Source organism: Nelumbo lutea, chromosome 1, assembly GCF_056320005.1.
Source record: "Nelumbo lutea isolate HS-2025 chromosome 1, American lotus-T2T, whole genome shotgun sequence".
In the NCBI taxonomy this organism is placed as follows: Eukaryota; Viridiplantae; Streptophyta; class Magnoliopsida; order Proteales; family Nelumbonaceae; genus Nelumbo; species Nelumbo lutea.
In genome coordinates this window covers 196,669,746-196,694,851 of record NC_142684.1, presented here as the reverse complement: position 1 = coordinate 196,694,851, position 25,106 = coordinate 196,669,746, and the positions used below count along the sequence as shown (strand labels likewise).

General features: G+C 37.1%; 2 protein-coding genes and 1 long non-coding RNA gene across 13 annotated transcripts; 2 read left to right on the top strand and 1 right to left on the bottom strand.

Moving 5' to 3' along the window:
* Positions 1-55: 55 nt before the first annotated feature.
* LOC148880201 (uncharacterized) lies at positions 56-4,919 on the top strand. The gene is made up of 6 exons (XM_088976295.1): positions 56-112; positions 2,466-2,562; positions 2,664-2,697; positions 2,739-2,844; positions 2,954-3,043; positions 4,704-4,919. Exons 1-6 carry the CDS (start codon positions 56-58, stop codon positions 4,917-4,919), a joined length of 600 nt encoding a protein of 199 aa, XP_088832421.1.
* Positions 1,622-20,863, top strand: LOC148880199 (4-hydroxy-tetrahydrodipicolinate synthase, chloroplastic-like). 11 transcript variants are annotated; one of them, XM_088962048.1, is made up of 10 exons: positions 1,634-1,969; positions 2,466-2,562; positions 2,739-2,844; positions 5,256-5,362; positions 5,436-5,918; positions 6,008-6,118; positions 6,281-6,485; positions 12,156-12,302; positions 16,018-16,090; positions 19,731-20,863. In XM_088962048.1, exons 8-10 carry the CDS (start codon positions 12,254-12,256, stop codon positions 20,656-20,658), a joined length of 1,050 nt encoding a protein of 349 aa, XP_088818174.1. In that variant the 5' UTR covers positions 1,634-1,969; positions 2,466-2,562; positions 2,739-2,844; positions 5,256-5,362; positions 5,436-5,918; positions 6,008-6,118; positions 6,281-6,485; positions 12,156-12,253; the 3' UTR covers positions 20,659-20,863. The 11 variants fall into 11 exon arrangements, with proteins under 11 accessions (XP_088818169.1, XP_088818174.1, XP_088818168.1 ...); XM_088962042.1 differs by having other exon boundaries at positions 16,018-16,101; XM_088962040.1 differs by lacking the exon at positions 2,739-2,844 and adding an exon at positions 11,408-12,048 and having other exon boundaries at positions 1,669-1,969; positions 6,008-6,108; positions 16,018-16,101.
* LOC148880200 (uncharacterized) lies at positions 10,055-10,864 on the bottom strand. The gene is made up of 2 exons (XR_016104491.1): positions 10,472-10,864; positions 10,055-10,387 (listed from the first exon to the last, which is right to left on the bottom strand). It is a non-coding gene; the product is annotated as an uncharacterized LOC148880200 (long non-coding RNA).
* Positions 20,864-25,106: the final 4,243 nt, after the last annotated feature.

Below are 25,106 nucleotides of genomic sequence, written 5' to 3'. Positions count from 1 at the left end.
CTGTGTGTTTCCACATATTGATCGTGAGTTGTTGGGCTTTATCACTTCATCCCATATGCAGCTTCAATCTGTGACAATAGTAAGTAATACAGTGAAGACTGTTGTTCCTGTGGTAAGTATAGCGCATACCTGACGCAATATGAGAGAGACTTGGCCCCCTCCAAGTCATCAAAAGGATCCATTGTAAGGTCTTTCTGCATAGACAGCCTCCTTTGCAAATGTGGAAGTCAAATCACTAGCACCCATAACCAGCTTTGTGTTGCAATGTGCCCACTCCTATCAAGAAACTACAGTAGTTTCAAAAGAAAGGCTGCATTGAACCTCACCTCAATAAAGAATTAATGTATTGCTCAGCATTATAAGTCCATTACAAATGTACCAGGCCTAATCCAATCCAATGATTATTTTGGACCAGTTTGAATCGGTCCAATTTGTTCAAATTTGTTTTAATTTAGATTAATTCAAATCCAAACTTATCCACTGATACCTATATTCTTATCTTTTTATCAATGGATTAGATATTGGTTTCCGGTATTTGGGATAGTGGGAGAGTTTGGCAATAGCGGCTGCTCTCATTCTTGAACCCGTGTTCTCATGCTTATGCATCCAAGATTTTACCATTACATACATGAACTGATGGGTCTGTATTATTTATCACATATTCAGATTAATAAATTGTAAAGTATTATAAAAAATTTGAGGCATGACATTATTACTTCCTCCTTTGCATGGACTGAAGAGATGGTAATGCCTCAATATCTTCCTCAATTATTTAATTCCTCACATTTTTTAAAGAAGCCGCATTTGGATTTGTTGAATCAGGTGAGTTGTTACGGATACCTGAAAGGATGTATTCACGTGAATGAGAACAATCCTTTTGGGTCATATAATTGAACATTTTTTTTTTTTAATGTTATCCATAATTCAGATGGGAGAGTGCATGCTAGTTTTGGATGCAAATGTACTTGAAATCCAATCTCACATATACACATATATATATAAGGTTTTACATTCTACAGATTTGCATTTATACTCCTTCCAAACTGAGCCTAAAGGGTAATTACAATTTCAAATATCAAAATAAGTATTCAATTGATAGATTAAAACTTTACATTTTTTAATAATTTTAAATATAATTTAGATTTAAATTTTATTTTTGCAAACTGTATGCAGGCAAGAGTAGGTGCCTTAGGTGCCTTGCTTGATCTACATATAAGTGGGGTGGGCCTGGGTATATATTATCAGCCCTTAGTTGCAGACCGGGCTGGACCCATGCAGCCCAAAATTCTTATTATTATTACTTCTGAAAATAATTACTGAAAGTGGAATGCTAAACGGATAATAGAGTTGAAAATGTCTTAAATCCAAGGGTCACTACAAGAAAAACGGTTAAAGCCGGTGGTCCTTTGACCGCCGCTATAGGCAAATCTAAGGTGGCACGCTTTCAAAGACCGCCGCTTACATTGGTTTAAAAGGTTGGCAAGGCAGTCTATTATAATAATTTTGGCGGATTTTATAGTCAAACCGGAATTAAACCGGTCTAAATTTAAATTCGACGGACCAAACCCGGGGAGGCAAAAACTTTCTACTTTCTCTCGTGCAAAGGCTCCTTTTGTTCGATGAGACAAAGGTTCTCATGTCAAATAGAAGGACCTTGTGGAGGTCCTTGCCGAACACAAGGTTCTCTTGTCAAACACAAGGTTCTCATTCCAGATAACCTTGCAGAGAATTTTTGAAGAAGACAGAAGGTTCACGAGCAAGATAAATTAGAGAAGAATCAGTTTTCTTCACGAGCAAGACAAATTAGAGGAGAATCAGTTTTCTTCACGAGCAAGATAAATTAGAGGCGAATCAGTTTTCTTCACGAGCAAGGTAGCAGGCTTCTTCGATTGAGATAAATTGCAGAGCAGAATCAGAAGGAGAACTTTTTGGGCATCAAGCACCAGCCTGTTCATTCGAGCAAGAGAAGGTAACATTCTAACCCTTCTTTTAATAGTTTTCTTCCTCCTCTGTCATTCTCTCCATTTTCCATCTTTAAAGTAGAAAAATATTCACAATAGCTAGCTATAGCTCTACCTCTCATCACTGCCATCTAGTCTAACACGGTGCTGGGGAAATGCCAAGTCTCTCCACCTGCAACTTCAATCAAACATCATTCCCAACCTCAAAAACTCACTCCCCCTCGCCCTCCAACACTTCTACATTCTTGCCGGAAACCTATTTGTAAAGGAGACAGTTGATGTTGGAAAGCCCTAAACCTATACCAGAGAAAGAGAAACTTTCTTCTGTATTATTCAGTCCAAACTGCAGAGGTGAATTTTATAAGACTTGAAACAGGACTCATGTGGCTGATCCCAATAGTTAGCAATTGGGATAAGGCTATGTTTAGTTGACTTGAGCTTTGACCATGCAATCCTATTTCTTTTAAGATATTTGTAGCATTTAATCTGTGAAAACTTTTTCAGGGTGTTGGTTCTGGTGCTCAAAGTGATGTTTCTTTCTTATCATGGAATGACAAGGTTCAACATATACTTGCATCCATTTCACATCATGGGACGACAGGTGGACAATGAATATATATTTATTTTCTATAATATTTTAAAAACCTATTTAGAATTTGCACATTGTTTGTCTGAGAGTGAATGTTTTTCTACAATTTTCAGTGCTGTGGCACTTTTCTGATAATGAATCTACATGGTGAATTATATATTTAGACATGGCTTTTCTGTTTCTGACAGTTTGTCAGATTCAAATAGAAGGCGAATCTCTGTTTTACAATGGAATCTTGATATTGCAACTCAGCTTGTTGTTGCATCTGATGATGACAGTTCACCTTCTCTAAGGGTACAAATATATGTCTTATTATTAAGGATTTTGGTCCTATTATCATAGTCTTATCTTATAAATATTATCAAATTTAGTCTAACTAATCCTTTTATGATATTTATAACAGTTGTGGGATATGAGGAACCCAATATCACCATCAAAAGAATTTTTTGGGCATGATAATACTTCATTTCTCCTTTTGTTAAATGCTAGTATGGTGGGCATGATTTACAAGTTAGACTGTTTTTAATAATATGGCTGTTGCTATGTTTTGATAACTTTATTTTGTGATTGGGAATCCTTGGTGTGTCTCCCTGGGTTTTAGAAAATTAGGGTACTAATTGTAATTATTTGATGGTTGAATTTTGCTTTAATTTCTTTAGTTCATTATACATTGTTTTTTCTTAATTCATTGATGTTATATTTGTTTTCTTGCCTTTTCTTTTTCTTTTTTGGATTTTATTTCCATCACTTGATTTTGCGGGTGAAAGATGTTTAGTAGGAATTGGAGATATGAAGCAATTAGAGATTGGTAGAGATTTAGAAGTTGGAGTTTTGTTTTGGGTGGGTTGGGTTTCTTCACAATAGAAGACTTTTATTTCCATCACTTGATTTTTCTTTAAGAAGACTTTTCTTCACAATAGAAAATATATATTTTTTGATGTTTATAAGTTCTGAAATCTCCTTTGGAAAAATTCATGGGTTTAGATTTATACAGAACTGAAAAAATGGTGAAATGTGAACCTCTTTTTTAGGTTCTGTTGCATGATGCTTTCATGAATCTATGTTTCACATAAATACACATAAATAATTCTGAGGTTAGGAAGGCTTGTTTGTTTCTACAAAACCATTATGTGGTAAAAATTCACTAATTACTTACTATGAGATATACTAAACTATTATACATGTGAAGTATGCTAGAATCACTTATTGCAAAACTTGAATGCATTGTGATTGGCATCTGGTGCCTCATGCAGTTATGCTTATTTCCTTTTTTCTTTTTTTATTGCTAAATATAAAAAGCTTAAAATCTTGATACATTTTTTTACTGTTTTTGTTTTCTGGATTTTCCTCTTATGGACTATATGCCCTGTGTTCCTTTCTTTCTTTCTTTCTGTACGCATATGCATTCCTAGTTTCCACTTTTTTTTCCTGTGGCATGACTATTGATTTGTGTCATGGCCGAGTTTGGTAAGTGGTGATTGTTTAGATGGCACTCTGCAATTCAGTCCAAATTCTAAAGCCCGTTTTGTTGATACACAGCTATTTTCCTGATTCCCTCAGTCTCATAATAGTCACTTTGGTTTGGTCATCAATGAGTATAGTACATGAAGCAAAGTTCAGATTGCATTCCACAAATTTCTTGGCAAAGCTTTGGCTGCAGCCTCAACATCAATCCTTCAGTAGGAGGAAGAACAATTTCATCTGGATTCCCAACTGACATAGGATTTATTGCTCATGCTCTTTGAATGCCACTGCAAATTTTCAGTATTGCCTTTTCTTCTCTCTACTCAACCCTTTAAACAGTGGGTTTGACCTAAAAATTGAAACAATTTTTGACTAAAAATGATTGATCTGAGGCTTTTCAGCACTGTTTTATACCTTTATGTAGAGAAAGAAGGGAAGAAACTACTTACATGTAGAGTACATATAATGGATTTTCACTATCATAATTTTCTTTGAAGCACATAAGCAAGGAACCCTAATCTTGATCATTAATTTGCTGGACCAGTCACTTGCTTACTGCAATTCATAGCTTAAATCTTATAAAAGGAGTAAAAACACCAAACACAATCTTCTTTTAAGCACAATAGCAAGGGACTCTTGTCTTAATTATTAGTTTTGTAAATCTAGTATCTGTTTTACTGAAATTGTAGCCTGAATCTCATAGTGGGGGTAAAGAGATTGGAGTTCAAGAAATGTCAGATACCAGCCACTGGTTATTGGATCGATCAGCTCTACCTAACAATGAATCCATTAGAGGTTTACAATTCAATGACATGGATGATCTTCTCTGCCTCTGTAAAGGATCTGCTTTGATGTTGAAGCCTGGTGGGAATTCTGCTTTCTTACCTTCTAGTTGGGTTAATTGAGGCCAACCAAACCCATTTTAGCAGGTTTAATATAGTTGGATTAAGGCTTTATTAAGTTGGACTGAGTTGTTTGATCACACACTTTTGTTTGAGAAGAGAAGAGGATAAATAAATAAATAATGTATCTAACTTTTACTTTTCTATATGGATATTACAAGCTTTTTTGTAGTTTGGTTTTAAACCCAATCTGGTATGGAATTAGAGTGTTGAGTAGAAGAAACATGTCAAAAAAAAAAAGAGTGTGGTAGATATGTGACATGTCTGGAGTTAAATAGATAAAATGGAGAGAATAATATACATCCTTTGTACCCTTCTTGTTCTGATATTGCTGATCAGCTCGACAGCATTTGCTGTGAAGACAAAGTTTGGGATGCCAGATTGGTGGTACTTGCAACCAGAAGATACTACAAATTTGTATAATCCATCAAAACCTATGTTGTCAGGTACTTTCCATCTGGTCACTACTCTTATCCTCTATGGCTATCTAATACCCATATCATTCTGTCTAAATTGAAGTAGTGAAGGTCTTTCAAGCAATGTTCATTAACCAAGACATAAACATGTATGATGAGGAGACGAGCAATCCTGCTGAAGCTCGTACATCAAATCTGAATGAGGAGCTCGGCCAGGTTCACACTATTCTTTCTGATAAGACGGGCACTTTAACATGCAATCAGATGGACTTCCTTAAGTGTTCCATTGCTGGTGTTGCCTTTGGTATGGGTTCTAGTGAAGTTGAAATAGCTGCATGGATGGAAATTGGTTGAAAGAACCCAATTCAGACACCATATTGTTGTTCTTTCGGATACTGGCACTTTGCCACACAACAATTCCTGAGCTAAATGAGGAAACTGGCAGTTTCAACTATGAGGCTGAATCACTAGACGAGGGAGCTTTTCTTGTTGCAGATAGAGAGAGTGGTTTTGAATTCTGTAAACGGACTCAAACAAGTGTCTTCATTCGAGAAAGATATCCTTCTTCTGAGCACCTGATTGAAAGGTTAGAATACAAATATATTTTAGGGTCTTCAATTCTTCATTGTTTTGATTCATGGCATCTAATCCACCTATTTGTTGGAACATTTTCAGGGAGTTCAAAATTCTAAATCTGTTGGAGTTTAGTAGCAAATGGAAGCGGATGTCTGTTATTGTTCAGGATGAAAATGGAGAGATTCTTCTTCTGTGCAAAGGTGCAGACAGGTCTGATTTATATGCTATTTTTTGTTTGTAGAATGTGTTTTTCCCAAGAGATCTTCAAGTTTTCTTATAGGTCAAGCCATCCGTTTTGGTTGTGTTCTCCTAAAGCTACATTAATTTCATCTTCAAACACTCACTGTATGTTTTCTTGCTTGGATCATGCAGCATAATTTTTGACCGGTTAGCCAAAAATGGAAGAACATATTTGGAGGAGAAAAGTAGGCATCTGAGTGAATATTGAGAAGCAGGTTTGCGGACTTTGGCACTTGCATATAGAAAGCTAGAAGTGGCAGAGTATTCTAATTGGAACAGTGAATTTCTTAAGGCAAAGACTAATGTAGGTGGTGATAGAGAGGTGATGCTTGAACAGGTACCAGATAAGATGGAAAAAGATTTATTGACATCTAGTTTTCTTCAAAAAGTAGAGAAAATAATCAGCCTATTATCTATGGGATATAGGATACTAGTGTGGTGCAATCACATTTTGAAGCCTAACACGTGAATCTAATGGTATGGGAATGGAATGACTAGAAACTACCACATGATATGGCAATCCTAAGAATGTGAATAAGCTTAAATGATGATTCATTACTTACAGAGAGATCATAGTTTCATCTTATGCAAAACCTAAATAATGTTTGTTGTAACATTTTGTTTTGGGTTAGGCATTCATAGTTGTTGATGTGACTAAATAAGATTAGTTCATTAGACTTTCAGCTCAAATATATTAGATACAAATGTTATTATCTTATTGGATTAGATACAAGAAAGTAATGGTTGCTATTATGTGGCTAAATTTGCAACTACCATTTTACTTAAAGGTTTACTTTCTAGAGGATTGCTTTTTCTTACCATTGAACTTTAGAAAAGTGATTGCTTTTTATTTATCATTTTACTAAAACTACAAGGGTTTTTTTGCCCTTTTAGAGGAAATATAAGGGTCTTAGTGGTAGAGAATTCATGTTGATTTGCTTATGTGTTGGGTGTTGTTGGAGGTGTGTTTGCTAAGAGTACGTTAGAAGTATGCTTTTGTGTTGAGTGTTGTTGGAGGTGTATTGGTGATCATTGCATGTTTGAGGCCAAGACAAGTTAGCACATCATAGAAGAAGAAAAGTGACCAAAATGGAGTGTCATTTGCAAAAAGAAAGCTTAGATCCTATTGTACTAGTTCAGGAGGGAAGGGAAGTTGCAATAGGTCTTCCCAATGCAACAGTTGGGGAGTGGGGGTGTTGAGGCTTGAGTCTTTTTTGGGGTTTAGGGTGGAGGGTGCAAAGGTGGCAGAGAACACCTATCATGAGAAGGTCCCCTGAATATAGATATTGTATTGTACATGATAGGTTTAAAGGGAAACCTATCATGTACTATAGAGGAATTTTAGTCAAGAAAATAATAAATACTTATGAGAGAGGGTACAAATAGGTTGGAAAACTAGTCAATTTCTCCCCATTAGTGTGCCCTAAGCCTAAAAAGTAGAGAAGAACTTGTCAATTTCACCAATGGCTAGGCCTTTTAATTGGTATGTATTTGCTGTTTTTCTTTTTCACATCTTATTTTATGGATATGACAACAATTTTCACATATTTCTCTCTCTGATTTTATTTTTCGTTCACCCCCTTGTTTTTTGGATTTTGGTTTGTTTCCTAAAGACCAAAGGATCACTACCTCTACTTTTATAGATATTTGGATTGAGCTCCACAAGATAGATGATGAAGATGATGTACATGGGTTTAATCTTACCTCTTTGAACTTTTCTAGAGGAATTTTATTAATCTGATTGAATGCCCAAAGTGTTTTAGACATTCAATTTGATTGAAAATAGAGATGTAGACCTGTAGAACTACAGTGTGATCAATGATGCTACTAGTGTTAAACTGTGAACGGCTAGATCTGTAACTATCATTTTACGTAAAGGTTTACTTTCTAGAGGATTGCTTTTCCTATCATTGGTTAACTCTAGCAAAGTGATTGCTTTTTTATTATTTTACTGGAACTATTAATTTTCTTCCTCCCTTTAAGGTTTACTTTCTAAAGGAATTTTAGTTATTTCCTTCCTATTTCAGCCTTGGCAAGAAGGTGCCTTGAATTCATGTTTTGTATTGTATTATACATGATAGGTTTAGAGATAGTGACTAGGATATAGGAAACAATTTCAAAAGTAGGTAAAGAAATTTCATTTTATGTTTGTAGTTCAACCTCTTGATCTTTAGCTCACTTTATTGCCAAACTACAGTAGTAGGAAAACATTGGTGTTTTTGCCTTAGAAGATAATTTTTAGTGTCTAATTTTAGTAAATATTTTTTCTAATGCCATTGCATTCACATCAAACTATTATGTAGCTACAACATGGGAAAGCTTAAGTTGCCCATTTGTTAAGATTTCAATAGATCCATCTTAGGGCCAGGCCTCATGTAGAGTAAGGTTAGGTGCCCAAGTTGCACCCTTGACATTATGGGAACATAGGGAAAATTTTTTGAATGGGGATATCATGATCCCCATACTGAGAGAGATCCTACTTTTTTTGTGGAGTGAAAAAGAAGAGCAAGAGAAGAGGAAAGTATGTATATTCTAGAGGACACCGAATGCATGAAAAAGAAAATAAACCTTAAATTTCTCACTAATTCTCTCTGGGAATTTCCTACCATCTCTTAGATTTCTTTCTTCAATTTATTCTTTTGATAGTTACATAGTGCTTACTGAAAATAAGCAAATAATAAATACTTGTGGAAGCTAACGCTTTTTCTTTTGCATTCATTTTACATGTGAAGAACCAAAATAGTTGCTCCCTATTCACTCCTTTCTTAGTTAGAGTATTGGCAAAGCATTTTGCTAATCTTTGAACCCATGAAAAAAATGGTATTGGGAAAAGCCTTTATTCAATAGGCTGCCAAAGGGACTGTTTTTGGCCCCTTGGAATGAATAGTGACAACTAAAGCCAACCTGGTTTAAAATACTTGGTGATTGGATGAAGCACACCTCTCATTCTTTAAGTTTTAGTTGTTGCTTGAACTGCTATTCATAAGATTCATGAAATCTCCCACATGGAATGCATTAGCATATCCATTCCTAATCCTAGATGGAGAGAAAAAGGAACACACAAATAAAAAAAATAAAATAAATTAAAGAGATTGTCTTCATCATTTGTCTAACCATGGTGAGATACAACATGCACATTTACAAACTTGATTGTAGGAACAGTTGCACACCAAAGCAATGAATGGCAAAATCTGTAAACATGGGTGCACTTGTACATGTTACATGTAAAATTTACTACAATCTACAATGTATCGGTTGTTAAGAAATACTTCTATCGGTCATGTCCCTGTGACTAATGCATGTAGGGAAGTAAATGTAGATTTCCTTAGTGCAATGGAAGGAAAAATTATGGAAGTTATGCAAGTAATAATAATTAATGTTTATAGGAAAACATGTTTTGCTATAGGCATTTTTTTTCATTTGGTGAAGTATTAGCACAGGAATCACAATTAGCTGAAAAAATAAAACAAAAGGATTATGTAAATATTAAAACACAAATACCATGTTAGTGGTATTTTGTTATTTTTTTATCTAATAACATGCAAATCTAATATCATTTATATTACAATGGAATTAAAGTTCAAAAGGAATAATACAATGACAACAACACAATAGAGCATTGAACAATAGTAATAGAGGTAATAAAACATGAAAGCAAAGGGAACAAGAAATTAGTGGTATAAAAAATGAAAATCAATCGGTTAGAACCATTAGAAAAAGAAATTAGTGGTATAGAAAATACTAAGAAATATGAAGAGATTGATTAACACCTATACATGTAGGATAATACATTTCATGTGCTCAATAATCCTAATCAATACAAAAAATAATAATTAATTTTTATAATAAATAACTATTATGTCAGATAAAAAGTGCTAAATAAATAAATATCAAAACACAAACATGTTTGCAATTGACGATAGGACATTAATCACAATCCCAACTATTAGATTTCTCATTGCCAGTGAGGATAGAGTTCTAAGCCATCAAATCTACAAGGTGATGGCCACCAGTATATGTGTGTATTGTGCAAAAAATAATTGATTACAACTAATTATGATTAAGTCATTGATTATTTACTGAGGTAAAGCTACACACATTCTGGAAGGTTGCCAATAATCTAACAAAGGAGACAACAACCCTCACTTGGCATGAACTACAAGAAGTCCATCATCGTGCAAAGGAAGCTGGCAATCCATCGAATGTCAAAACACATAAACTCTAGAAAAAACTCCATTCCTGTGCAAAGGAAAGTGGATAATATTAAAAGGAAGTCACTAATCCAAAGGACGATAATAGAGAAGAAGTGAGAAGAGGGGGTACTAGAATAAGGTGAAACCTATAGGAAGCTGGTAAAGAAAATTCCTTGTGGTGACTGAGAAGAAGTGGGAACAAGGGGTATTCAAATAGGGTTTCTCTCTTCCCATGATTGAGAAGAAGAGGGAAGGGGGTAAGGTAGTAGGGTTTAAGAGAAAATAAAACTCCCTTCTTGTGACTGGGAAGAAGAGGGAGGGGGTAGGGCGGTAGGATTTGGAAGAAAATAAAACTCCCTTCCTGTGACTGAGAGAAAACGTATGAAGAGAATAAGAGAGAGAGAGAGAGAGAGAGAGAGAGAGAGAGAGAGAGTGTGAAAAGAAAAAAGGGTTCGTGATAGTCTTTTTGCTGATATAATAGGGAAGGAGCAAGACAAGAAGGAACAAGATAAAGGAGAAAGACAAAAAGAGATAAGACATAGAGACATGAAGATAGCTAATGGGGTTTGAATTCGGATATGACCTGATTCGATTCGGTGAATATCAGAATTCGATTGATTATTTAATTCTTATATATAATATATAAAATGTTTAAATGTTTTATATGATTTATATATATAATTAAATGATATAAATAATTTATATATTTATATGCTTTAAATAAATAAAATATTTATTTTATATATTTATTAATTAGCTAAAATAATTCATTGGTTGAATTCAAATTAAATTGAATCGAATATTAAAATATTTAATTGAATTTGAATATTAATTTTCAATACCCATTAAATATCGAATTGAATTCGGATATTACCTGATTCAATTCGAATTCAATCCATTTACACCCTATTTAAAAGTGGTAGCGAACCATATATTAATTTTTAGATAGATAGATAGATAGTTACACGTTTATATTTTTTAATAAACTGTACATATATACATACGTCTATATACACATATATTAATTTTTAATATGCACTAATTGACTAATTCAAGACTAATCCAGGTCTTTACATTAAATTTTAGCGAACTGGGCTCGTGCTGAATAATTCGGGGATGAAGTCTGATTCGATTTTTAGGCCTAATTTTTATGATTGGGCTTAGATTGAGCTAAAATCCGGCCCATCCCACCCGACTTGTACCCCAATTTCCGGGGCTTGACGAAATTGAGAAAATTGTTTCCGCTGTTCCAACATTCAACCAAACCAGGGAAGCGGTTTGGTTGCCAAGCCCATGGCATGGAATCGTCGGACCCACATTTTCACATTCACATGTTTGCCAAGTGTCATCAAAGCGTGCATCCTCCCGAAATAAAAACCCTAAGAGCGCTCACTCACATAGGCCATACTCCATAGCTCCCCCCTCCCCCTCACTATTCGTTGATCATTCACATTTCACAGCAGCTAAGCATAATCTCCTTTACTCCTTTCGTCACCTGCTCCACTCACAAAGTCCGAATGGAAGCTGCATCTCTCCTTCACGCCGCCGTGTACGACTCCGATGACCTGCTCCAAGTCAGCCACCAAAGCCTGATTAGTCCGACGATTTTCCCTACTACTACCACTTCCACCACTCAAATCATCATCGTCAATTAAACCGCCACCTTTCCTTCTGTCCCTCTCAATCTCTATCTCAAAATCTTAGCAGGTATCTTCATAGCCTCAATACGCTATTCCCGTAAGAAAAGCATCTTGTAGCATTATTATATTTTCTTCTTCCTTATTTGGCTTTTAACAGTACGCTTTTTTGTTCAGATCTATACAGTATTGTGGTAGCAGCGTATCGGGAATCCGATCTCTGAATCTGTCTCACCAAATGTCTTCGTTAATGGGCTACGGAGCGTCCTTAAGATATGCAACCCTCCAGCTTCCGCGCCCCGCTGGCGCCAATAACCATAAGAGGTTGCTCTGATACTTCATTTCCTTTATTTATTATCGTAGTTTATTTTTATTTTTGGTTTTCATAATAAATACAGTCTGTTTATCGAATGCATCGAAGAAAACCTTATTGTCGTACAATTTTCTCTCTTATTGTTAATTTGTTATTTTCCAAGACCACCTCTGCATATTTTCCAATACTACGTAAGCAGAGGGAGAAGATTTGGCAGAGTTCAGCAAACCATTATGCCATTGCTGAACTGATGAAGTAAAAAATTTGGTTTTGGCAATTAGTGTGCATCTGCTGCAGAAATTATTTTTATTAATTTGAGTGCGTTTTATTCTGGGGTGTGTGTGTGTAGAAAGGTTTTATTCAGCATGTTCTGGAGGTCGCATGAATGTCTTCAACGTTATTCCTTTCCTTCATCTATGAGGAGTTTGTAATATTGAACCTCTTTTGGTATAGATTCTTCTAGGAAAGCAGGAGTTCTGAATCATGATATCATATTTTAATGCTTTATTCATATCTCCAATCTAACGGTCAAATATTAAAAGAGGGTAAGCTTTCTATTGACTTTAGACTTTAGATAATTCGTGCTTTCTTTAATATGTTAGTGTAGAAGTCTACGCAATGCTATTGAAAAATATGTAGACGGAGTGCTCTTGTGCTTGGTACCTAAGAACCTTATGTCTCCTATTGATAATTACTTGATTATGACCTTTTTTTCATATTGGGACTCGGAAATTGTTATCTTTGTCCCTCTCTTTTTTTTTTTTTCCAATTTTTTCCATCTCTTAAAGTTGATTCGGCAAACATAGTCACTCGGGCTACAATAGGGTTGAAAGCCACTATTTGGGTGAAAGTATCATTTTTTGTTGTTTCTTCTGTTGTGGCATCCTGGAAGAAAACTCTTGAACGATGCATTCATTCTATTCATCTTAAGTACTGCTCAAGAGTATTTTATCATCCTTATCTTTTACTTAAAAAATGTCTTGCAGAAAAAAAAGGTTCTATAAAATTAGTGGCTTGTCTATATTCTCATTAGGGACCTGGTTGCTAAGAGGTTCTGCTCTTGCTTTGTATGTTATCATCTTTTTGCATTTATCATCTTGGACAAGAGCACCCAATTTGAGTTATCCTATCGTTACTGGGAAAGCAAATACAAGAGTTTTCTTGGAGGTAATCTAGTGGCCCTCCTAAAACCATGGTTCTGAAGTGGTTGCTGGAAGAAAACTTTTGTAGTCATGGGAAGTCTATCATGGAATGGATAAAGTGGAACCTTGGTGGTAAAAAGCACTATCATCTGAGTGGTGCCATGAGTAGGGAAATGACTCCTTGATCTGGAAGGATAGTCTAAGTAGGTGAGGAATGATCCTGGAGTCCTGAATTCTTTGCAGTGTATTCTATGTATAGCAGCAATGGAGCCTACAAATTATCTGTTTTTCCATTGTAAGGTGTGCAACCTATAATTGGAAAAGTCCATGGAAATCTTTGGAGTGAAAAGATGTTTTTACACATTGGAATCTATCCTCCAAAGCTGGAATTCAAAAGGGATTGGCAGAAGACGGAAGGTCAAATGACTTATAAAAAAAAAGGGAGGGTCAAATGGAAAAGTATATCTGACATGATTTCATGGAATATTTTCCAGGGAAGGAATGCCAATATATTTGAAATAAAAAATGCATAGAGGAGGTTATAGTGAACAGGGCAGTGGGAACTCCTTTTCCTGGCTGTTGGTTCACAATACTTTTAAAAGGATTATCATAAAATACCTTTTTTTTAATTTTTTTTTCATTATGAGAACTTGTATTTCCTAAGAGATTTTTATATATTGTACATCCCCATTGTACAGAATGAGAGAAGGTATTTGATCACCGTCATGGTGACAATATGTTGTCAATTTATGAACCTTTGTTGTTTGCATTATTCAATCATTGATGATTTGGAAGAGGTGGCTCTAGGTCTATGTTTGGTAAAAAAGGCCATTACAGATGTTGGTCCCTGTCATCTGAGGTCTTGGGGCTTGGGAGAGGTGACTTTGATATGAACCTAACCTTTGGCATGTTTTTTTGCACAAAGAGGCCACTGTTAGACTTGAACCTGCATTCTTTCATGCTTATCATCCCAATATTTTACCAAACAAAACAATGCCCCCTTGGGCCTATATTTAGTGGATGAAGGAAATTGCTTATGCTTCTTACTGATGTACTCCATTCTTTTTTGGAATCAATCATTGGTTCTCTTAGAGTCTTACATATGGTTGGATTGCAATATAATGCACGTTGCTAACCAAACTAAAAAGTTTAAGAGTGCTATATTCTGGACATACTTGTCATTGTAGTTGCCTAGTTGGTTTGGAATTTGCTTTCCTGTGGATTAGGTTCTCTGAAAAATACTAGAAACATATAAAGTTTGAATATTGCAAAACCAAGGCCTGAACACCTCTTAAATGTGAGAAGATGTTTGAAGCATGTTTACCACTACCTAATATTGGTCTCAACTATCTGGGGTCTTTGGAGGGGGTAGATTGGATATGGCCCTAACCTTGGGCATTTTTTTTTTGGCACAAAGTGGCTACTTTCAGACTCAAACTTGTGTTCTCCCCCTCACACTTGCCAGCCCGAGACTTTACAATTACACTAAGTAATGGCCCCTGGTTGAAAGCATGTCTTATGTTGGAAATTATTTTCTTATGCAATTCATTTTACTTTCCTGACTTATTTCCTTCACTGGGTGCTTGAATAATGTTTTAAATTTGAACTTATTTCCTTGAATGATTTCCTTTGCCTTCCCTGGTTATATCCCTTGATTTTACATGCTTAAGGTGGTTCAGGTTTATTTTAGCAAATACTGAAATTGAAACCTAATCATCGATTGTTTCCTACTAATGGAAGAAGTCTTTTTGTGTTTCACCACATCAACTGTAATTCTAAGGGCTCTACCTAGTTGTTGCAGAGTTTCTCTCTCTAGAAGTTACTATCCATCAGAAAATAGCTCCACTCTTCAGTGGTATAATGCCAAAAAAGCCTTGTCTGAACTATATGGGGTTGGATACCTGAATCCTGTTTTGCCATTCCGTTCTGTTTCAGTGCCATATCCATTGTTAAATTATGGGTGCTTAAATCATTTCGTAGTACTTCCACCTAAGTCTTTTTTGGTTTGCCCTTATCTCTTCTTGTCCCTTCAACTTGTAACAGATCACTTGCCTTGTTCTAAGGTCTTGTGTGCATGTGACCAAACCATCCTAGTCTATTTTCTCATTTAATCATCTATTGGAGCTACTCCTAGGTTCCTTTGGATGACTATTTCTGACCTTGTCATTTCTTGTTTTACCACTATATTAACTGCTCAAAGTGACCAGTGCATGGTTTTGGTTTACCAATATTTTGATTGAGGTGTTAGTTTTAAATGGAGGCAGGTCCGGGCCTTCTGTGAACTGAAGACCAAATGGACAAATGGTTTTCAACTTTGAGCAAATATCTCCTGTGTAAATCCTATTTTTCTTAGTTTTTTAGGATTTTGTTTTTATGTATATTTTTCAAATGCTCTCTCTCTTTCTCTCAATTTTAACAGTTCAATTTGCTTAACTCAAAATATTATACTGCTTTCTTTTATAAAGGAACTGAACCAGCCAAAATTCTTGTGCTTCTAAATCTCTTCCAATTCTACTTGCCACAACAACCTTTCTTCATGTACGATGTCCTGTACTCATGCTATTTACTTTTTTCTACCGAACAGGAGAGTTGGACGATGGAGGTCTCCAGAAGCAGCTGTCATCCCAAACTTCCACCTCCCTATGCGCAGTCTTGAGGTAAAAAATAGGTAGGTTGTAGCAGATATATACAAGTTGATGTGCTCTTAAGGGTGGTTATTTTGTTTTTACTTATGCCATGGTTGTGTTGTTTCCCATTTAATTTGGTATTTTTGTTAGCTTATAAAATATGAAGATGTTCTTTGAAGTTGTTAAATTTTTCATATCCCTTGTAGTGCTCTTGTGAAGTACATTAGAATCATACTAATTCTGTATAGCTGGTTGTATCTTATAAATAAGTGTATTGTGATAATATATATCCAGTGTCGTTACAATGTTGAATATATCTTCCTCTAGATTTTCAGACCTGGTTGAACTTGTTTGAGATATATTTACATGTGATTTTGGAATGCTCCTTTGCATTCTGATTATCTAGAACTCTTTTTTTTTTTATCAATACAATACAACCAGAAGTTGTGAGGGAAACAAAGAGGACACCAGATGTCCTAACCCCCAAAGAATTACTTATAGGCCCAAAACAATGACAGTCTTTGTACCCCTTGTTTGGCCAGACTATCTGCCAAACCGTTGGCCGATCTTCTAACCCAATTAATTTGAATCAGCATTACCCCTGGAGAGCCTTTTGATTCTCCTAAGGCCATTCCTTAGGTGCCAAGAGACTCCTTCCCCATTTCTTAACCAGTCCACAACTGTTTTGGAGTCACCTTCAGTAATTAGCCTTTCCAGATCCAGTTCCTTAGACTTCTCAAGCGCAAAAACAGCAGCTAAGAATTCTGTAGAAGCCACATCAGTATGCCCAGTTGGACCCGAGAATAAGGCACAAATATTGCCTTCCTCATCTCTGATAGCTCCTCCAATGCCTGCAGAGCCTGGATCGCCCACACAGCTGGCCTGGATTGCCCAGCTGCACCCAATTAGCTTGAACTTTTGTGGATATGCATTTTGCAATAAATTTCTCTCTATGGCTCTCTCCAAAAATAGAAACAAAATAAATGAAAAGATGACTTCCTCAGATCCAGTTCCTTAGACTTCTCAAGCGCAAAAACAGCAGCTAAGAATTCTGTAGAAGCCACATCAGTATGCCCAGTTGGACCTGAGAATAAGGCACAAATATTGCCTTCCTCATCCCTGATAGCTCCTCCAATGCCTGCAGGTTCTGGATTGCCCAGCTGGACCCAATTAGCTTGAACTTTTGTGGATATGCATTTTGCAATAAATTTCTCTCTATGGCTCTCTCCAAAATTAGAGACAAAATAAATGAAAAGATGACTTCCTTAGACTCGAACACAGACACATTCAAGCGGAACATGGAACCAACTAGCTATGTGCACCCCATTCATTTGCTTGCTTGCAATTTTGCACATCTAAGTGGACTGTTTCTTAGTGTACACATCTCAAATTATGTATATGGGATACAGGGTACCAATACAAGAAAAACATGAAATTACATAAGCAATTGATATTAAAATAAAAGGGAAGTTGGGTATGCTGTTGAAAAATGAAACACAATATTGTATTTTTACGAACTTTGTGATCAAAGAAAATTTATTTAGAGGGAAAAGGTTAAAATGGCTGGTACACTTCTTTCATCCAAAAGATCTCAGATGAGGGAACATGGTACAAAGTAGTAAAGCAGCAATCCAACCATGAAATCACTAACAAGCTTAATCCAGGATTGGCGTCACCTAATCATGACTTTCCTTTCCAAGTTCCAATTCCCTAGCAGCGGGGGCTATCAGCAAGGCTGTTGGTCAATGTTGGGAACCAACTTAAGTTGCTGTATATTGTTAGGGGTGCTCATCAGAAACCAAAAACCAAATCAAAACCAAAAAATCTGGCTAACCGAACCTATCAGTATATATATTATATATTTTTCATATATATTTTATATGTTTTCCATATATTATATATTATATATACATATATATGCATTATATAAATATATATTTATAATATATATTATAAATTCAAAAAAAAAGACTGAAAAATTGGTTAACCAATTGGTTTCGGTTCGACTTTGGTTTTTGGTTTTCTGAAAACCTAAAAATCTTTTTGGTTTGGAAAAAAAAAGGCCCACAGTTCGGTTAGCACTGCTAGTCCACTATCTATTGTAGATGCTAAAGAGTCTTGCCTCTCCTAATAAAAAAAGATTAAAATTGGAGCCATGCAAGTTTCTTTTTTGTAAACCTTCATTAAGAAAACAAATGCAAGCACTATTAAGGGCTAATAAAAAGCAAATAGTCACAGCTGTTTTTTGTTGTTGTCTATCAGATCCCATTTTGATAGACTTGGAGGTTTGTCCACCCATCAATCAGAATCATGTTGCAACAATATTAGAAAAAACAGGTCTAACATTAACTTTTGCCTAATAAATAGGCTTGAATAAGGTATGCTAGGACTAGGAGTTCCATGCATGGCGACTATGAACTCTGTTAGTATTATTTTGTATTGACAAATATATGTTCAGCATGGGAAGGCATCTGGGTATTGGTACTCATTTAGGCTTTTGTCTGTTTCTCCCTGTTACAGCCTCTAGTTGTACAAGGTATTTTGTTTCTCTTAATGAAAATCTTACTTTACCTTTTCTCAAAAAAATTTCAGCTTTTGTCAATTTTCTTTCATTCTCTTCGACATTTATATGCATGTAAAACATATGGTTGACCCAGGAATCCTTCACATGTCAATTTGGCATTGCGTGGGGGGGGGGTCCTATGCTTCTTGCTGTTCCCTATTGAGCTTTTTGATCCCTTGCCACATGGGAAAAAGAGCATTCTTTGGGGCAACTTTTTAAGCACAAGTATTATGCTTTTGCACAGCTTGAATGATGAATCAGTCAGCAAGAACTCTAAAATATGGAGTAAGCAGCTGATGTAGACTAGGGAAGTGAGCACATGGCCAATCTGGAGGGTCCCTTATCCAATGGATGGTTCTGGTTGGCCACAGGATTCATTCATGTTCATAAACAGGGAGTCATCTAGCGAGCTTCCCTAGTTACCTGCTTGGAAGACCTTAATATTGATGCCTTGTCAATAAATCAATCCTTTTTAAGTTCCAAGTTCTAATATTCCTTGCAGAGATCATCATCATTGATACATGCCAAGGTATCAAGAACTCAATCTACCTACCATAGACGCAGGTAGAAATCTTTTTTGTGTTCTTGGCAACACTGGCTAATCGTTTAATCAGTTTGGCATTCAATCTTTAGTCTCTTTTGTGGGGGTTCCATCTCTAAGCGGTATGTGTATAAGAAGTTAAGAATTAAGATGCGTATGTTATAGGTATCACAATCACTGGCAGAGATTCCATTCCCTCCGGCGTCTGCCTGCAGTAATTGGGAATCATGCATTGACCCCTTCTGTCAATCACTTGTGAAAAATGATGTTTCAAATTTTATGGTTCTAATGCTTTATCAGATCATCAGTAAGATATAATGTGGACCAGTCAAAAAGCAATATCAATAAGATCATACGTCTAACTTAACGTTATTATTAATTACTAGGGTATTTACCCATACGACGCATTCCTTGAAACAATGGAGAGTTGGTACTTTAATCTACATATGCTGGATATGGATGCTTGCGCCTGTTTAAAAGAGTTTGTGCCACATGTGACTGCCTAGATCTTCTTACTCTTTGGTGTTCTTATTCCTAGGTGTTCACTCTGGCTTTTGATATTGCAGGACATCAGCAGAAGAGATAAAGTCGCTGAGATTAATAACTGCCATTAAAACCCCATATCTTCCTGATGGCAGATTTGACCTTGAAGCCTATGATAGATTGATGAACATTCAGATCATGAATGGTGCTGAAGGTGTGATTGTGGGTGGCACAACAGGTGAAGGTCACCTCATGAGCTGGGATGAACACATCATGCTTATTGGACACACAGTTAACTGTTTTGGTGGATCGGTCAAGGTGATTGGGAACACTGGAAGTAACTCAACAAGAGAAGCAATTCATGCTACTGAACAGGGTTTTGCTGTTGGGATGCATGCAGCCCTTCACATCAATCCTTACTATGGCAAGACGTCCCTGGAGGGTTTGGTTTCTCATTTTGAGGCTGTTCTTTCCATGGGGCCTACCATTATTTACAATGTGCCATCCAGGACTGGTCAAGATATTCCTCCGGCTGTGATCCACACCATTGCACAGAGTGCTAACATGGCGGGTGTTAAGGAATGCATGGGAAACGGTAGGATCAAAGAGTACACAGATAAAGGGGTTGTGGTATGGAGTGGCAACGACGATCAGTGTCATGATGCGCGTTGGGGTTATGGCGCCACCGGGGTGATATCTGTTACTAGCAACTTGGTTCCAGGGTTGATGCGTGAGCTTATGCTTGGAGGGAAGAACACTTCATTGAATGCGAAGCTCTTGCCACTTATTGAGTGGTTATTTTGCGAGCCAAACCCCATCGCCTTGAATACAGCTCTAGCACAACTTGGGGTGGTAAGGCCAATTTTCCGGCTGCCTTATGTCCCACTCCCCCTGGCCAGGAGGGTGGAATTTGTGAATATAGTGAAGGAACTCGGACGAGAAAATATCGTGGGAGATGGTGATGTGCAGGTTCTCGATGATGACGACTTTATATTGGTTGGTCGATATTGACCGGTTGCCGAAGTTGGTTGCCTGAGTTTCCTTGTGGTGGTAATGTTTACTCTCGGGGTTAGCTTTCTTTGTGATGTACAAAAGTTAAGAGAGGTAAAACCAGGTTTACATGGTTGGTATGATCATCGCCATAAGGTGTTACCCAATGGACTGAGGACTGTTTTACAGTTTTACCTTTTGCGTATCTAGTAGTTTGCTTGAACCATATCTATCTTCCACGCTTGAGCTTGAAGCTAATTCTGCGATTTGTAGATTGGTTTTCCACCTTTCCTGTTGATTTGGCAAGGTCTAATCAAGAGAGGAATAGAAGTGTGGACTTGAGATGAGAGGACATCCTATTAATCCACCTCATCAATTGCTATTTGCTGCATTCAGGGGAGGGGTGGGGGGGGGGGTGGTCTGTAGCCGGTTATTAGCAACTTGCAACCGGTGGCACCTCACCTCATTGCTGTGGATTCCACAATGAAACGCATGATGATTGATACCACCTCGTAGGGTGGTGGTGAACCTAGTGTGGTAAGTTGAATGTGAAGGCTTGCGTGGCCAATATATATATATATATATATATATATATATATATATCTGTTTATGGAATGGTTAAGGAGGGACTAGGGAGGGAAGAAATAGGCGGTTTTGTGGTTGGAGTGCCTTGAGCCCCACAGTGGTGGACGTCAATGTCATTCTAATTTCTGATCGAAAATGATCTTAAGAGTAGTAGTGCACATTCTCTCGTAACTAGGTGGGCATCAATTGAGCTGGAACTGGTAGTGCCACTTCTCTCTGCCAATTGTGTGCAACAATGGTTTAGTCCCATTGGCCATTCCGCCGTATTTATCCTTAGTTCTGCTTTCATCTGAGAAGCTAACGAGTAATGACACTTGAAAAAAGTGGGAAACCTCCTGCAAAATCAGGTTTCTTTTCTTCTAATGTGTCCTTCAGACTTTTAAGAGAGTGATAGAGTGAGAGTATATATATATATATATCCTGGGAGTTTGAATCTGAATGTCCAATAAATAATCTTCGGGAAGTAATAGGACTGGGATCTTAATTAAAGAACAAAGAGTGTGGTTCAGACATCAGACGACTTCCTTCTTCCTTGGCAGAGTATCTGATTCTGGGTTTCCAATAAATTACCTCTGAAGTGGCGACTTTGTCTCTCATAAATTATTGCACTTAATGAATGCGGAATAAGAAACACTCACCTTAAAAGTATTAAACTGGAGAAGCTAGCATTTTTTAAACAAAATGTTTGCAGGGATTCAAACTGCTAATCCATCTTGTCAGTCAGTGGAAACAGTCCAAAAGATTTATTGCAAAGCACCATTCACGTGCTATCTATCAATCTATCTATCATCACGTTTAAATTTAATACAACCATTTTATCAGAAAATTTAAAAATCAGCCCCCATTTCACCCACACCAACAGCAGAGTAAATGCTTATTTTGCTTTCAGTAATTACTTAATTACGTTGTAATTGTAATACATCCTTGATTAAACCACCCCACGTTTCTCCATAGAAACAGAAAAAGCTTAATATGAGCACCACGCAAGTTTTTTATTTTTTTTCCTTTCTCTTAAGATAATATTCACTCTTTAGTTCAAATTAATGCACAGATAGACGAGTACATCTCATCCTTTTCCAGAAAAAAAAGAAAGAAATGTTTTCCGAAGCCCGGAAATTTCATCTAAAGAAAATAGACATAAATAAAATTAACAAGTGAACGGATAAAAGGTTCATCCCTCCTTATTCTTTTCCACCATAAATATATCCAGGAACTGAGAAAAAAAGAGCTAGAAAGAAAAAACAGCAGCAAAGGAGAGATGAAAGGGAGAGAGAATTCTAATTTCTAACAAGTAGAGAAACAGGTGAGGAAAAAAGAAAAGGGTTGTTTTTCATCTTGGTCTTCTTCACTATGATGCTTCAGAGCTGGTGCTGTAATTTGTAGTTGTGATGAAGATGGGTTGCAAGGTTATCCAGATGAGAGAATTTCTTCTGAAGCTCACACATCAACGCTCGGTTCTCTTGGTGGAGTAGGAGCGCTTTCTGTCTCAGTTTCTCGTTCTCCTCTATGATACTTCGGTTCTCCAAGTACAGCCTCAAGTTCTTTATTTCCATCTCTGTCCCCACAACTACTACTTCTTTCTTCAACCTTCTGTTCCTCCTGTTAATTATAATTCTTGATATTAACATTAACAACACTTGAGAGAGAGAGAGAGAGAGAGAGAGAGAGAGAGAGAGAGAGAGAGAGGCTAACAAACCTGGATAACCTGCGGACTCGAACCTTTGATTTTTTGGGTCGGTATCGGCGGGCTGGAGAACATGAAGGGGAAGATAGATACCATTCGGAGGCGTTGATACACATTTTTCTTTCCTTTCTTTGAAGTTCTACTTCAGAGATAACGGTAGAAAGATAGAGGAGAGAGAGAGTGAGAGACGTATGAGTGGAAATTGAGAGAAGGTAGAGAGGGAGACGTGTTTATATATACAACAGCGAGAGAGAGGTTGGAATGATGTTAATGTTGGTGTGTGTTTATATGGCGGAGAGAGAGGGGCAGAGGCTTTCCGAGTGTGAGAGAGGCAGACCAGCGTTGCGTCTCCTACGTCTCTGCAATGATGGCACGAGGGCTCATGATTACTTTCGACCAGCACCCACCTCGATTTTTGTCTCCTCTTGCCCAATTTTAACCCGACCCGTTAGGCTTTTCGGGTCTGTGTTCTCACCTGCCGACTGCCGACTCAAGTGTGTCGATGGATAGGTTAAAATGGGTTCAATAATCTAACAATCAACATAACAGAGGGGTTTCATAAGTTTGCGTTTCGTATTCGTTGGCATTCTGCAATGAATCCATTTCGTTTCCGGGTGATGAAATTATTTGGTTCCACGTGATTGTCAAATGCCCCATTTTGTTTTGTTTCTCGTTAGTTTCTCAACGACTCCGACCAGAACCAGGCTCCCGATCCAATCTGGCATTTGATTTGATTTTGGCAAACAACAAGGCAGCTCATCTTTGCAGAATATAATATATATATGCTGAACTTATGAACCTGGTTCTTCGGCGTTTAGTGTACTTTTTTCCCCCGACTAAACCCGAAATTTCCTTCTTCAACGTCCAAACCCCACTCACTCACTGAATTATGGGCAGGTTTTCATAGAGGGGATGCTGTATTGACACGTGTAAATAGGTTTGAAGCACCTCCATTGACAGGGGAGCGCGCCTCACACCATCCTCAATTCATGCCTGGGATGCTCTGAGGTTGGTGTGAGTCGTGCTCTGAGGAGCAGATCCTATCGCTTTCCATGAATAATAATATCATGTACGGGAGATGTTTTCAATGCATACCTATGTGAGGAGTATATTTGTGCTCCATCTCTCACCCAATGGAAACCGACGCAGGTAAGAAACATGTTCCAACCTCAGAGCAATAAGGAGAGCAATGTAAACATGCTCCATCAGCCAAGTAAGAAAACCAAATGCAATAAGGAGAGTTGGGATGACCTGCCAATAGAATATGTTCCAACACCCTCTCAATGTAATCTGACACTGCATATCTTATCATGAAATTGAGATCCATGACAAAAGTGGGACCTCCCATATATGAGATGTGTGGTGTCAGATCATGTTGAAAGGGTGTTGCAATGTGTTTTGTTGGTAGGTGTCCCGACTCCAATAAGGACGGACACCAGAAGTCACACAATCCAAGGTATGACTCATTCTGCTCACCTTCCATCCTTCACTACTTCTCTAATGGAGATTGGCTTCTCCTTTTTCTCTCTTCTTTCTCATCTAACTTGATTGTTAAAGAATTCTTTCCAGGGACAAAACCTTGTGGATTCTGACATTACTCTATGCTTGTTGGTCGCCAGGGCCCTGACTCTATCATTCCTCCCCCTTGTTGCCATTGCAGATCTTGATGGCAACAAATTGGTTTTGATTTTTAAAACAAAGAACAACTACATTACTAAATTAATTCCCCAAATGTCTTTATCTTCACCTCTTTTATAAATAGCATTTTCCCCGAATTGGGATCTGCTCCTCACACACGGACCTCACTGGCACTTGGAAACATCTCCCATGAATAATAATAATGTATAAGAATGGAGATTGATGGGATGTGCATTGCCTGTGAGGTTGGTATGAGGCGCCTTGTGAGGAGCAGATCCCATCTCCCCCCTCCCCCACACTGATCCCAATGCACATGGTGGACTGAGCTCAGATTATCCCTGGAAACAATGCATTTCTCATGATGTCATAGTTGCTTTTGTTTCAAAAAACAGAACCATTATAAAAATTGTCAAACAACTAGGACTTGCAAAGGTTATAACCGTGGTCTAAATTTTTGCTTGTCAAAAGTTGAGCGAGAGGGAGGGGCTGTTTGTATAAATGGTTAAAATACTTTAAGAAAACTGCTTACATTTAGATCCGCATTGATTTTTTTTTAATTGGA